The sequence below is a fragment of the Artemia franciscana genome, chromosome 7 (assembly GCF_032884065.1).
Source record: "Artemia franciscana chromosome 7, ASM3288406v1, whole genome shotgun sequence".
NCBI lineage: Eukaryota > Metazoa > Arthropoda > Branchiopoda > Anostraca > Artemiidae > Artemia > Artemia franciscana.
The window spans coordinates 3,396,250-3,412,187 of record NC_088869.1 but is presented as its reverse complement, the minus strand read 5'-3'; the positions used below and the strand labels follow the sequence as shown (position 1 = coordinate 3,412,187).

At 33.7% G+C, this 15,938-nt stretch overlaps 1 protein-coding gene across 1 annotated transcript in view; it reads right to left on the bottom strand.

Moving 5' to 3' along the window:
* LOC136028747 (angiotensin-converting enzyme-like) overlaps positions 1 to 15,938 on the bottom strand; it is a 109,826-nt gene that overhangs the window by 17,031 nt on the left and 76,857 nt on the right. Inside the window, exons 10-11 of the mRNA XM_065706632.1 lie at positions 11,508 to 11,652; positions 6,633 to 6,734 (exon numbers count right to left, since the gene is read on the bottom strand). Coding sequence (XP_065562704.1) covers positions 6,633 to 6,734; positions 11,508 to 11,652 — 247 coding nt within the window. The remainder of the gene's footprint in view (positions 1 to 6,632; positions 6,735 to 11,507; positions 11,653 to 15,938) is intronic.

The window sequence follows — 15,938 nt, the reverse complement described above, 5'->3', positions numbered from 1 at the left end:
TTATTACTATTTTAGTGATTTTTTATGTTGTCTAGTGATTTTCTTTTAGCTAATGGTCTATAGTGATTATTGTTCTAAAACTAGTGTTTTTTCCTAAATCTACTGATTTTTCACAATATACCACGTGGATTCATGGTTCAATCGAATAAATCACACAAGAAGGTAATTAATAAAAAAAGAAGAAAAAAGGGTGATTCATCACAGTTTCTAATATGTTCCAGATAAGTATTTACACAAATATACCGCCTTTGAAATTTCCGATTTCTCACCATATATCCATATCACATATAAACCCCAAATCGTTATCATCAAGATAATAGGCGAACCAAGTTAATTTCAAAATTACAAAAATGTTCTATACTTCCTATTTCAGAACATTTGCTCATGTCGAATTTTTGTCTTCATATTCATGTTTTTTTTTTCTCTCTAATCTATCAGTTCTAAATCAGAATTTCTTCTGCTAGAACCTTTGAAAGTGGGGTGAATGGTGGATATGAATACACCAACTACATCTGCAAATAGATCAGAGATGGATTCATTGAAAAATAAGAAGGTTGGTATACATTAAATATAATTCTCTAAATAAAAAAAAAATCATTGAAAAAGAAAATAGGACTCAACACTTTTTATAATAGGGTTTGTAATATAACTAGGTAGATTAAATCGATTGTAACTACAATCGATTTATTACAACTGATGGTTGAAGTTAGTTGGGAGAAAGGGAAGGGGGGTCTACTCTGGGAATTCTCTAATGAATTTAATATTTACTTCTAATATCTAATTGAAACCCAATAATTCTCCATATTCTTTTATTTGTAATTGAAACACCTAATAAGCGCAGATGACGTCCTGTTCTTCAAATTTTTGGATTTATGTGCTAACATATAAAATATTTTGTGGTAGCAAACTGTAAGAATGAAGCTACAATGTTCAATAGTAACCGAAACTAGGAGCAAAATTTAGATATTAATCTATATATCATTGGCTTATTATGTTGATTTCAAATATATAGAATTCATAAAGCTTAGTTTTACCCATAAAAGAATAAAACACTGTGAAAATTTTCCTGATTTTCGACAGAGGGCGGACCGACCCGCTAAAAGTCAAAGAATTTTAATTAAAATCAAACCATAAGATTTGGCGTATCAGTGAACCCTACTGTGGGTTTCAATCCCCTATCTGCAAAAGTGTTGAATTTTGTATTACTTGCCAGAAGGAAAATCACGGATGCATGTTAATTTCTTGTTGTTGTTTTTTTTATGGGGTGATCGATCCTTTGAACAAGAATTAAAATTTCTGATGTCCCTTGTATTTGATCAAAAAAACGAACGGCTACTAGCCCCCCTCCCACGCCTCTTTCCCCCAAATATTGCTCAATCAAAAGTTTGATATAGCCATTTTGTTTAGCATTGTTGAAAGGTTCAATAATCATGCATTTATATTTAACAGGACTAAATCAGCCCCTGAGCATAGGTCTGGGGATTAAAGTACGCTAAGGCTAATATACTAGGGATAATAAGGATAATTTATTATCTATGAAAACCATCATCATAGCCACAAAGACATTTAATGGGTACAGAATGCATTGGACTTTAATAACTTGGGCTATATATATATATATATATATATATATATATATATATATATATATATATATATATATATATATATATATATATATATATATATATATATATATATATATATATATATATATATATATATATATATATATATATATATATATATATATATAAATTTAAAAGGAATAGAGGTTCTTGTTATATATCCAGACCAAACTCAAGAAGTAAAGTTAGGTTAATCGTAATAATATATATTAAAATATGAAGGAAATATAATATTTTAGTAAAAAAAATTATGGAAACTAGAACAGAAAATTATGTAAGGCATGCCAACCAAAACGCCTTATATTAAATACCTAACCTAACAAAATATCTACTCTATATTAAATAAAAAAAAACAAGTTTTATTTATCTGAAAGTGAGGAGCGACATTAAAAGTTAAAACGAACAGAAATTACTCCGTATATGAAAGGAGGCTTTTCCCTCCTCAACACCCCACTCTTTACGCTAAAGTTTGACTCATTCTCGCAACTCCACTTTTTAAAACAGTAAAAAACTTTAGCATAAAGAGCGGGGCGTTGAGGAGGGAACAACCCCTTTTATATACGGAGTGATTTCTGTTCGTTTTAAGTTTAATTGTGGCTCATTACTTTCAGTTAAAACAAACTTGTTTTTTTGTTTAATTTATGAACGGTTTTGAATTAATGCATGTTTTGATTTTGGCTCTCCGCACATGAATAATTAAAACGAAATTTGTATATTAATTTTTTTGGCTAAATGGCTTTCTCTTAGTTTTGATCGGACGATTTTGAGAAAAAAGGGGTCGGGGAGTTGCCTAGTTGCCCTCCAATCTTTTGGTTACTTAAAAAGGCAACTAGAACCATTAATGTTTACGAACGTTTTCATTAGTAAAAAATATACATAACTTACGAATTAGCTTACATAACAAACTTCTAAATTCGTATATTTTTATTACGTATATGAGGGGGTTTGCCCCCTCATTAATACCCCACTCTTTACACTAAAGCTTAAATTTTGTCCCAATTCCTTAAGAATGACCCCTGAACCACAAGGGCCGTAGAATAAATAATTGAAATTAATAAAAATACTTTAGCGCAAAGAGCGAGGTATTTAAGAGGAGATGAGCCCATCATATGCGTAATAATTTCTGTTCGTTTTAAGTTTTAATGCTACTCTTTATTTTCACTTCAAAAAACTTTTTCATATTTATATTTTCATTGTTTTAAGTTTTAAATAATGCTAGAAAATCCTGCACCCCCTTCATGGAAATCTTCTTCCCCCATGACAAATTCCTTAGTGATAAGATCCGCCCACATAACCCCTTTACTTCAACCCAAAACCAAACACAAATCCTCCTGAAAACATTTGTACACTACCCAATAACCATTACTGTATGTAAACACTGGTCAAAGTTTGTAACTTGCAGCCCCTCCCCCGGGGACTGTGAGGGAGTAAGTCATCCCCAAAGACATAGTCATTAAGTTTTTTGACTATGCTGAGGAAAATGGCTATCTCAAAACTTTGATCCGTTGACTTTCGGAAAACATGAGCTTGGGGGGGTGCCTTGTTGCCCTCCAATTTTTTGGTCACTTAAAAATGACACTATAACTTTTAACTTCCGTCAGAATGAGCCCTCTTGCGACATTCTAGGACCACTGGGTCGGTGCGATCACCCCTGGGAAAAAAAAGTAAATAAAAAATAAATACGAGCCCGTGATCGGTCTTCTGGAAAAAAGAACGAAATGCAACATTTTTTAGATAGGAGCTTGAAACTTCTACAGTAGGGTTATCTGATACTCTGAACCTGATGGTGTGTTTTTGTTAAGATTTTATGACTTTTTGGGGGTGTTTCCTCCTGTTTTCCAAAATAAGGCACATTTTCTCTTAACTCTTGATGGGTAAGACTAAATTTGATGAAACTTACGTATTTAAAATCATCATAAAAATTCGATTCTTTTGATGTATCTATTAGTATCAAAATTCCATCTTTTAGAGTTTCGTTTACTAATGAGCCGGGTCGCTCCTTCCTAGAGTTTGTTGACAAGAACTATTTGATGTTCAATATTTCATTAAAATATACCTGCATGTGTCGTTTATATCTCTCAGGATAAGTTAATTTTCTCCGAGTGCATACTGAGATACAAAGAGAACCCCGATTTATTATAGAGAGAAAACCAAATATAGTCGGGATATTTAACAAGTATCGGAACAGAAGCAATTCTGTATGTGAGGGTGGGTGCCTCCTCCTCAGCCCCTTTTCTTTATCTAAGTTTTTACAGTGCTTTACCAATATTTCTTATTCCAATGTTGCAGCACCTGTGTTTGAGCAGTTATCATCTGAACAGGAAAAAACCGCCAAATTTAGCGTAAAGAGCGAGGGCTAAGGAGGGGGAAGCCTCCCTCATATGCAGAATTATTTTGTTCGTTTTAAGTTTTAATGTTGCTTCGTGCAACATTATTTTTGGGGGAATTTCATTCCTATTTCAAAAATTATGTAAAATTCTAATAGATCTAATGGGCAACTTTAAAATCTACACATTTAAAAAAACGTAATTTCTTTACTTTTTTGATAGCATACCAGCGTTACCAAGAATTTGAGGAAGGATACACCCCCCCCCCAAACACGACACTTAAGATCAAAATTTAACTTTTGCACAACATTGCTTTGAGAAAAAAATTGTATTTGCTTTCGAAATAAAGTGTTTCTACAACATGACGAGTAAAATTCAGACAATTGTTTTCGTAAAACAACGCGGATATATATATATATATAACTAACAACTAAGTCTATGGGGATAACATGTCCCCCCCCCCCCTGAGCCACTGGGGAAATGTCTGTAGGTTACGAAATTCACCCATTGCTACGTATATTTTTTTTTATTGGGAAGTATACAGACATTCTATTGAGGGTTTGGGAGTGCATTTTCTGTTTGGGGAATTTTCCAAGGGAATAATTTTCTGTTGAGAGGGAAGCTTCTGGGCGTCAAATTTTCCATAAGAAATTTACTCTGGAAAAGTTTGCCAAAATTCCTAAACGAAACTCTTTTTGTTGGTCCTACTTTCTCTTTTCCGATTCAATTTTACATGTCAAGATATTAAGGTCAGTTTTCCAGGGGAAAATTTCACCGGGTTGAAATCATGTAGAGGATCTTTCCATAGGGAGGGGGCTCCACGAGATAAATTCTTCATGAGGAATTTTCCACGGGAGAAATCCTCCATGGAAGTACTTTCTAAGGGAGCAACTTTCCACTCTAGGGGTGGGGGGGGGGTTCCTGGTGAAAATTCTCTAGAGGGGGAAGATTTCTGGCATAAGTTGGAAAACAATCAGAAATTAACCGCTTAATTAGAATAAGAAGCTTTTTCAAAAGTACTAAGAGAACTAAGTACTAAATGCGCAAACAGCGAGTATTAAGGAGGGTCAAATCTCTCTTACATACGTAATTTCTTTTCGTTTTACTTCTTACTGTTGCTCCTTCACTTCAGTTTAAAAACTTTGGTTATAAATAGGGACTTGAAACCTCAGCAATAAGTCCTCGGAAATGCTGAATTTAAAGGTGCAATTCTCATCAGGATTGTATGCGTTTTCGGGGTGTTTATTACCCTTTTCCTAAATAGAGCAAATTTTCTCAGGCTCGTTACTATTTTCTAAAGTAACTTTAAAGCTAATGAATTTTAAATGTTTGGATCCGCCATAAAAGTCAATTTTTGTAAGGTATTTATCGCTATCAAAACTCCTGAAATAAACAAGCAGTTAAAACAAAACACAATCCAAAACGAACCTGACAATTAAACGATTGATCCTGTTGGTCTACATTCAAGTTTGTAATAGGATGGGTCCTCCTCCCTATCCACCCAAAACCGTGTAGTAAATCTATTATCAAATTTTGTTGTAAAATTATGTCCAAAATAAGAATTCTTATGCAGAAAATCGACAGATAATTTGGAATATTCAGTCTATCAAACATTAAAAAAAAAATATCAATTAAAACAAAATAGAATTAATTTATAAGACATTTTCCCAAAATAAAGCTCTTAAAAGAAAAGTAAAGTACTTTCAGCGATAGTTAAAAAATGCCTTTTGTGGCTGATTCACGAAGAGTATCTACTATTTTGATTAATCTCTATAGCAAAATTTATTGTGAAAACTAATTTTGAAAACGAGCCCAAAACCCATCGAAAATGGCGTTGGATTGAAATATAAAGCGCACCATCGAAATTGTCTTAATCGAAAAATTTCAAACTGGAAAAGTACGGCCTCGACCCACCTTGAAGAGCAACCAAAATCTTTTTTTTTGCATTAAAAGCATTGGAGTGTCAACTTGTTTCTCTTTTTTCCTCAGGGGTGATCAGACAAAACCAGTCGTTATAGAAAGTTAAGAGAGGGCTTATTTGAAAGTAAATCGCAAAATTTAGTGCCTTTATGGATCTGAAGAAAAGATATCGTACCATAGCAAAGTGGCGTTTCCTGCTACTTTGTGGCTACAAACATCAATCCTCATGTTGATAGCCAATCAATTTTCCTTGGTCTAAAACCCAAAACGGGAGGTTTTGATCCCCTCATCTCTTCTTAACACACCGCAGCAATAAGGCTTTCTCTGTCATTTAGTGCCACAAAACATTAATTTTGAACCGAAAAAGGTAATATGATGGGATATGTGACTTGTAATTGGACCGATCAACTCTTCATCGTTTACTCTTCAAAACAATTTTGACGATCATTTTAATTTGTGAAGAAGACACAGATAGATGAACAATATTCATTCTCAGAATAATGCGGCAAAAAAGTATACTTTACTGCGAAAACGGGGACATGGAAGAGGATGGCAGCACCATCATATTTAGGGTATTATTTCATGGTTTAAATGGGCTCTTTAATTTCATTAATAAAATAATTTTTTGATTGAATAACATGGAAAATCAACATGCATGCAAAATTAGGATAACGTGTATTTCTCATAAATTCAGATTGAACTAGGTCATTGACCTGAAATTTAAGAAGCCACAGAAAATATCAACAAAATGCGTTACCTGATCATGTCATAATCTTGGTTTACATGAAAGATTGCAGTAATGTCGAGGTCCTTCATAGAGTCTCTTGTTGTAGGTGCCTTAACGCCTACAATTTCTTCTCTAGAAGTAAAATACATGTGAATCCAAAATAGTCAATTCAACAATAATCTTGTATAAGTCTTTCAGAGAATAAAATACATTTTTTCCCCTAGGAGATTGTTGCAAAAACGGTCAAAAGCGCCCGTATATAATAAAAGGGGTAGGAAGAAAAGGAAATATAGAAAGAGAAAAAGAAAATAGAGCATAGTGAGATCTGCTTTTTGATTCGTCAACTATTCTTACTCCTCAACTCTAAGTTTTTACTTAAACAGAGGTTTCGTAACGTAGATCTTTATGAGGTAGTGTAATGTAGTCATGGCCATCTCATTAAAAAAATTGCTGTGTCCCTTATATTAAACCAACTTGTCTATTCAATGTGTTTTATACATAAGCTGGTAAATCCTAGAGACATAATCCAAGGTAATATTTTCCAGGATATAGCTCTTCCTTGCAACTTACTTTTCCATAGAAACATTCGACAAAAGCATTCAGAGGAATGAGAAAACTTTTCTAGGGTAGAAACGAAAACCACGTAGTTTGCAGGGATCGCCTATGGAAAGCATAGCTAATTAATCTATGCCATTTAAAATAGACAAAGACATAGACAATGACATTTTTTATTTTCATCCAAAACATATAAATTAAACAAAGAATATTTACCATTAACGGCCACTCTTAAGACAAAAGAGTCCTGACTGTAGCCGCAATTCTAACCACCATGAATCTGCTAAATCATTTCCTCAAATGATTTTGAAAAAAAACCTTGGGGGGGGGTAAAAAAACAAAATAAATAATATTAAATACTAAATAAATAAATACCCTTTCCTCTTATCACACTTCTCTCCTTTTTAAAAAATGGAATTTAACCATTCTCTTGAACGATGCCAGACTTACTGCCGCTCTGACCGATTCTGGAAGGTCATTCCAGACGCTGACACCTATGTTCCTGAGAACAAATCCTATTAACTAGTTAAATCCTTGTTAAATCCCTTTAACAAGCTATTAAAAATTGTTGCAACTTATAAGTTTAAGTAACAATTAATAAATAACATTGGAAAATTAGTTACTGATCAGATGGAAACTACATTCTATTCTAAGTAGATATGGGGTAAATATAATAAGATGGGAAATGTATATAAACATAAAAATAAAGATGATTCCTTTGTTTCACCTAGTTTTTAGTTCTATGAAGAAATAATTTTATGAGAAAACTGATGAGTGATTGAAAATTGTGTCTCAAAAAGGTATTGTATTCTCTAAGCAATGACTACATTGAGAAAACAGTATATTTTCATGCATTTTAATAATTAATTTAGGTATTAAAAATTTAATAATATATTTACAAATTTTGACGATTTTATATTTACTATTTATGCTATTTAAAAATTGAACAATTAATAAATTATCTTAAAAATTAATTACTGTTCAAACTTCTAAGAATTCCTTTGTTCCCTATCAGTGTATTTAAAGCAATTGATATAGTTCATTAGTTTACTATATAGTATTTTCATAAATGGTTTATTTTCCTTTAAATGTATTCATGGCTTATATATACATAGAGCTAATGTACTGGATTAGAATTTCATCCTTGGCTATTTAATAAATTTTTAGCATATACAAAGGATGTTTTAACCTTTCGATGGGTTTTAGGGGTGGCAACAATTAGTTGAAGCATAATTTCTCTGTTTGACATATTTAAGACTATTCATTAATTTCAGTGTTTCAAAAAGACCTATTTCCACCACTTGTTTCTAAATTCTGAATACATATCATTCGTTCTCTTAAAAAAAAAAAAAAAAAAAAAAACACAACAAATGGCTCAACAAAACTACCAACTCAAGAAATCTATTTAGTTTTTAGTAAAATAAATATGCTACTTTAGCCTTTTGAGGCGTATGAAGAGTGGCAACAACGACCATATTTAGTAATTTACGTTTGTTTTAAGTTTGTGACTTCTTAATTTGGATTTCTTTCGTTTTAACTTTCATTTATTGTTTCAAAGCAATTGCTGCTCATTTTAGACTTAATAACTTATATAAATTGAATTCTTTCTATATTTTTCGTGACGAAACTTTCTATTTCTTCACCTTTCCTTTCTTTTCCATTCAGCTTTATTGTGTTGTTTATTTTATTTAATTATTCGTTATTGTTAAAAATAGAAGTTCAAGTTGTACAATAGTAGTTACCTATTAATGGATCCCATGACACAGATATCTCTTCGATTTCCTGTACCGGAACATTTTTTTTAACTACTGGATATTAGGAAAATGCTTAGTAGGCCATTTTTTCTTCAAAGTTTTTTCTTCGAGGTATCTTTTCAATATTTTTTTTCTTCGCAATGTTTTTTTAAGATTTTTTCTTTCGAGATTTTTTCCCTCAGGACTTTCTCCAAGACGTTATTCTAACTATTAATTATGCAAATTTGAGTGTAGATATTGCAGTTTTGAGGGTCATTTATTTTGGTAGGGCTTAAACGAGGGCATGTTTAGGTCCAAGAAGTTTCATGGATACAAAAACCAAATATTTCCCCTTACTTGGCCTGCACAAAGGTTTGTTTTGGTCCAAGATACCTCACTGATACAAACACCGAATATTTTCCATTACTTGGCTTACGGAAGGGTTTGTTTGTGTGAAGGGTCTTACGCTTCACTTCAGGCTTATAGGGAGCGCCTTCCCTAAGAGCCTTCTCCAAAACACAGAAGTTATTGTTTATTTGGTCTTTTGCACACAGGTGGTTGTTGCGCCATACTTTAGTAGATGTTATTGCTTACTTATGCAAATTTAAATATAAATCACGCAGGTTTTATACAAATTCAATTGTCTAAAAACTTACGGGCCAGGTATGAAAAACCCCCAAGGCATTTCCCAAGATGCTAGTCAAGTGGGGAACCCCCAAATGTAAAACTAAACAATTTTTTACCCCTCGAAAATTCATAGGGCTTCCAGGGGCGCCTTTCCTCAGGACCTTCTCTAAGACGTTAGTCTAATATTTACTTATCCAAATTTAAATGTAGATGACATACACTTTTGCAAGACCTGAGACATTATTCTTCAAGACATTTTTTCAAGACACTTCTAGACGTTTTTCTTCAACACATTTTCTTTTAAGATATTTTTCTTCAAGATGTTTTCTATGACATTTCAAAACGTTTTCCCTACATTTGTTTCTTCAAGGCATTTTACAAGACATTAGTCAAGTGGGGAACCCCCGCATGTGAAAAAATTATCTTGGTACCCCCTCAAAAAGTCATAAGGCTTCCTTTAGTCATGCCAAGCCCTCAGGATTTTCTCTAAGACACTAGTATATTGTTTACTTAAGCTATTGGATATTTGGCGAATACTTATTAGGCTATGTTTCTTCAAGAAATTTTGCAAGACGTTTCAAGATATTTTTCAAGATTTTTTTTTCTCCAAAATGTTTTGTTCAATTATTTTTTCTTCAAGGTGTTTTTTATTCAAGACATTTTTTAATATTTGTTTCTTCAAGACATTTTTCGGGACGTTTATCAACACGTTTGTCTTCAAGGCGTTTTTCAAGATTTTGTTTTCATCAAGATGATTTTTCAAGACGTTTTCCCAAGATTTGTCTCTTCAAGGCGTTCTTCAAGACGAAAGTCATGTGGGGAGCCACCGCAAGTAAAAAAATGATCTTAGTACCTCCTCAAAAACCATAAGGCTTTCAGGGACACCCTCTCAGGGTATTCTCCAAGACGCAGGTACTATTGTTTATTTGGTCTTTTGCTCACAGGTGCTTGTTACGTTATAATCGAGCAGATGCTATTCTTCACTTATTCAAATTTAAATGTAGAAGACGTAAGTTTTTGCAAATTAATTATCTAAAAGCCTTATGGATCCTGCTGGACCGATCCTCAGGAAGTTTCAAGATGTTAGTCTAATATTTACTTATGTAAATTCAAACGACCATGTCAGTAATGTAGTTTTGAACGTCAATGACACTTGTTTTGCTTCCAAAAACCTTTGTAATATGAAGACAACGGTGTTATTTGTTTTGGTCCAAGAACTCTCATGGGTACAGACACCAGATATGTCCCGTTACTTGGCCTACACAAAAGTTTGTTTATGTGCAGGGTTTTACGATTCACTGCACAAAAGACTCATGGATACAAGCGGCAAGGTAGGTTTTCCCGCTACTCAGCTTACGCAATAGATTGTTGATCATCTAACAGGGTAAATGTAATATGATTTTGTTTTGGATAACTTCAGTCAAATGAGAAAACATCTTGAAGAAAAAATCTTGAAAAAAAAATATCTCGAAGAAAAAAAATCTCTAAAAAATAACATCTCGAAGAAAAAAATCTTGAAGAAAAAATAGCCTACTAAGCATTTGCCTAATGTCCAGTTGCTCAAAAAAAGTTCCAGTACCGGGAATTGAAGAGATGTGTGTGACATTGGATCCTTTAATAGGTAACTACTTACAATTCTGACTCAAAGCGGTTTTTGTTGGAAATAAAAGGAGCACAAAGTTGATTCTTTACTAAAAGAAAAGAAGAAAAAAGAGTAAGAGATGATGGAGCCGCTTGTTGAAATGAAAGATGACGAAGCCGTCAAAGTTTGCTTAAGATAACTATTTGTGATTTCTCATTTTTAGAAGGGGTAGGGGAGATGTAAAAATTTTCAAAGAGAGATGATACTGATAAAATGCAAATTCATATCACAACTTAAGAAAAATGTCACTTTTGTAGCAAATAGTTCTGTGAACTCTATGAGTAGATGACACCCATAGTCATCTTATAGAATGCTCGTCCCCCATTAATCTTAAGTTATTCTACTTACTTCAGTTTCCAGTATTCATCATTCCACCGTTCAACAGGAAAGTCCCCTCGGAAGGCTTTCCACCTCCAGGAATCTTGAACAAGATGAAAAGGGAGAGTTGACACAGTATTCAAAGCTTGCTGAAGTAAGAAATTAATATCCACTTCTGCAATAAAGGACAAAACACCAAATTAATCATCGCTATAGACTAGTGATAGTTAGTTGTCTAGTCTAAGAGGAATTCAGACTTTACTCAACTAGTCAACGTAACTATTACCGGCTAACCTTTTCCACAATGCTCGATAGGCTCTTGGTTCTCAAAAAATATAATTTTTTTTTACCCTGACGTCCGTAGATTTTCCGATGTTTTTTTCTGTAGACTTTAAAAGCATCAAATTGTCAGTAGATTCAGATTCTAAAAGTAAAGGATTGACCGAAAATATCTTTTGTTTTGTTTCCCACCACAAAAACCTCGAAAGGTCATAACGTTACATCCATCTTATGTTTTCGCACCCTAGGATATGTGGCTACTCCAAGAGTTATTGGTTAAGAAAGACTATGAATGAGATTAAGTACTGACTGATATGCTAATTTCAACCTAAAAACTTGTTTACTTCTGTGCGGCCTCTGAAACATTGAAAGGTTATCAGATCCAAGTGGGAAAATAAAATAAACAAGATTTTTCAGGTGAAAGTAAGGAGCAACATTAAAACTTTAAACGAACAGAAATTATTCCGCCTATGAAATGGCTGCCCATCCTAAATATCTCACTGTTTACACTACAGGACGACTTTCTGTCATGAATCTTTCAGAACGAATCATGAAACATAATTAGAACATGAAGCTTTTTAAAGTCGTCAAAAACTTTAGCATAAAGAGCGGGGAATTGAGGAGGGGTAGGCCCTTTCATATACGAAATAATTTGTATTAGTTCTAAGTTTTAATGTTGCTCCATACTTTCAGCTGAAAAAAAACCTGTGTTTTAATTTAATTTATAATCGTTTTTCGAATATCACCAGGAAATTCTTCCCCCCCCCGTATAAATTTCTCCTGGAAAATTCTCTCGGAAATGTTCCTCATCACGGAAGAGACTCTCCATGGACAATCCCCCTCCACAAAAAATTTCCCATTCCTCCAGAAAGATTTCGTATGTTTCACAATAACACATACTATATATGAACAAGGGCAAGTTGCGTAGCTTAGGCCTTACAGCCCATTCTCTAAGGACTATGGGGGGGGGTTATTTTATCCCCAAAGGCACAATTATCGTATTTTTCAACTATGTTGAATCAAATGACTATCTAAAATTTCTGATGGATGACTTTGGGGGAAAATATATGCGGATCTTTTTGGTCACTTAGAAAGGGCACTAGAACTTTTATTCCTGACCAAATGAGCTGTTGTACAATGTTCTAGGATAACTCGTTCGGTACTCTCACCCTTGGGGAAAAACACACAAATAAACACGCATCTGTGATCTTTCTTCTGGTCGAAAATACAAACTTCCACATTTTTGTATATAGAAGCCTCTACAGTAGGGTTCTCTAATATGATTAATCTTTTGGTGTGATTTTCATTAAGATCATTTATATTTTTGGGGGTGTTTTCCCGTTTTTTCGCAAATTGTAAAAATTTTCTTAGGTCTGCAACTTTTTACAGGTTACATTAAACTTGATAAACTTTATTGATTCAGCATAAAAATTCAATTCTTTATATGTATCTATTGTCATCAAAACTATGTTTTTAAAGTTTTGGTCACTATTCAGCCCTGTCGCTCTTTACTTACAGTTCATTACTACGAACACTTTGAAACACAAAAATATTTATTCTTCCTGCATGAGAGGTAGGTAGGCCAAGCAGTCCTTCAGTGGCGTCAAGTCACCAAAAACTAGGAGGGGTAAAATGTATTTTTCCAAATCTAGAGGGGGAATGAATCACTATTTTTAATAAGGATACAAGAAAAAAATATTTTCCAATAGAAATACCTTAGAAAAAGGGGAAGTGGGTGAAATATCAGTTAAAATGAACTAAGAACACACCCTAACAAATAGCCTAGATATTTTCATTAAGCCATTACACCATTAAGATTGCAAACTGCATTAATGGTAAACAGCCATTAAGATTGGTTGATGTTTATCCGCCCTCATACGTCTGTACTCGAAGGTTGGTCGGACTGTGGCTGTCTGTATTAATGGCCAACAGCCATTATGATTGCTTGATTTCCACCCTCACACGTCTCTCCTCAAAGGTTCGTTGGACTGTGGCTGTCTGTATTAATGGCCAACAGCCATTAAGATTGGTTGATGTTTATCCGCCCTCACACGTCTGTCCTCAAAGCTTTGTCAGACTGTGGCTGTGGCCAACAGCTATTAAGATTGTTTGATATTTCATATATTTAGAATCAGCACAAAAATGCTATTCTTGTTATGTATCTATTGATATCAAAATGCCGTTTTTTAGAGTTTCGGTTGCTAATGAATTGTGTTAATTTTTACTATAGTTCGTTACGAGGAACTGTTTAAAATTTTAGTTAAAATTAGTGGATTTCTCTCTTTATAAAAAAAAATTGCATAAAATATGAAAATAGATCATGTAAATTACAAACAAACTGGCAAATTCTATATCAATTACGGAAGTACTTTATAAAATATGTTGTCAGTTTAATTTGTAGTAACGATCTCCGACATTGCATAAAGAACACAATGTTTTTGAATTGCTGATCCATTGATTTCGAATTAAAATCAAGGAATTGTATACACACTATACGGGTCGCAGATACAGCCGCAGTTCCGTCTCGTAAAGTCTGTGTTAATACCAAAGTGCCCAAATGGAGCCAGAATCATGTTCTAGTAGAAATTTGCCGGGCTTCTAAGTTCTGGTATAGAATATGGTGAGAGAGTGGTAGACTAAGGTCAAATTGAATAGTTGTGGGCATCGAGCCATGGCTAATTGTAGAAAAAGTCAAGACAGATAGTTCGAGTGAAGGAGAGGCAAATCTGGCATAAGCCCCTTTTTAGGATTGTAAAAAAACTATGTCATTTCATTTGTTGATAGACAACTCTATGTATCATCCTTCCATCTGTCGTTCCTAGGGCAGAACTAAGGTAAATAGTCAAGGGATGAAAGATAGTATTGATGTTGGGTTGACGCGTAACAGACAATATCCACTGAACTTTTGTTCGAAATCTGGGAATGAATTTGCTTGGACTCACAGGCAAACAAGTAAAACTTGAGCCTAATAGGCTTGGCCGCTTATAGTCTTAAGGTAGGTGGAATACAGTGTCAGAGGACTGACACATAACCTGCAAGGCCCTGCAGGCAATCCTGGACTCGCAGGCAAAAACGACTGAGCATGAAACAAAATAAACCCCAGCCCGGAAAAAAATGGAGTACTATAGAGCAGAACAGTTTTTTTTTTTTTTTTTTTTTTTTTTTTTTTTTTTTTTTTTTTTTTAATGAACGTTGTACTAAATAGTTTAAGCATAAAAATAGTCCTAATGGAGGACCCAAAAGATGAACATTCTCAGTTGTCATATATTATGATTTGTCGAACAAGAGGAATTTTTCCAACTACCTAAACCATCAAATGTAAATAAGACAAAGAGAACGACCTGAAAAACAAAAATTCACAATGGGTGAAAATGAACAATCTGTAACATCAAATGAGACAAGACCAATCAGAGCATCTAAGGCATTGGGAATTGAAAAAATGTCTTAATTGTTAAAATCCGAAATGAAGAACAAAGAAATATGAAACGAAAGTGATGAACAGAGACACACTGAGTTAGAAAACCTGCACCAATGACGATCAAAATGAATCAAAAACTAAAGTTAAGAGTAAAGAAATATTCGCTTAGAAGACAAGTGACAGCGAGAATGAGAACGAGTCAAACATAAAAGTTAAAAACCACGAAACGTGCGGTTAGAAGTCAAGCCACCACGAGAAATAGAACAATGCAAAAACAAAAGTGAAGAACAAAGACATATACGGTTAGAAGACAAGCGACAGCAAAAATCAAAATGTGTCAAAAACTAAAGGGAATAACAAAGACATAATAGGTTAGAAGAACAACACCGTTGCAATCTTTGGCGCTAATAAGCTTTGGTACAAAACTCATTATAAACCAACAAAGATGCCGTAAACTACGTAAGTATTAATTAGAACTCATCAGGGCCCTTCAACTTTGAACGTATTCAGTGTGGATCCCTCCATTTTCCCGAGAAAGAGGAGTAAACAATGGTGATTCATTTGGAGGTTGCTGCTTGCATAATTCAATTGTATTATCACCTCCATAGTATCAAAATGAATTTGTTTGCTTTTTTTGGGACCTCACTTGCTCTCTAAAGAGTTTCACAAACAAATCTGAGACTTAAATTCATCTTTTGCCTTAGCTTCATTCAACGCATGCGATGCTCGAACCATACTCCCAAGAATTAGTTCTGGATTCCACA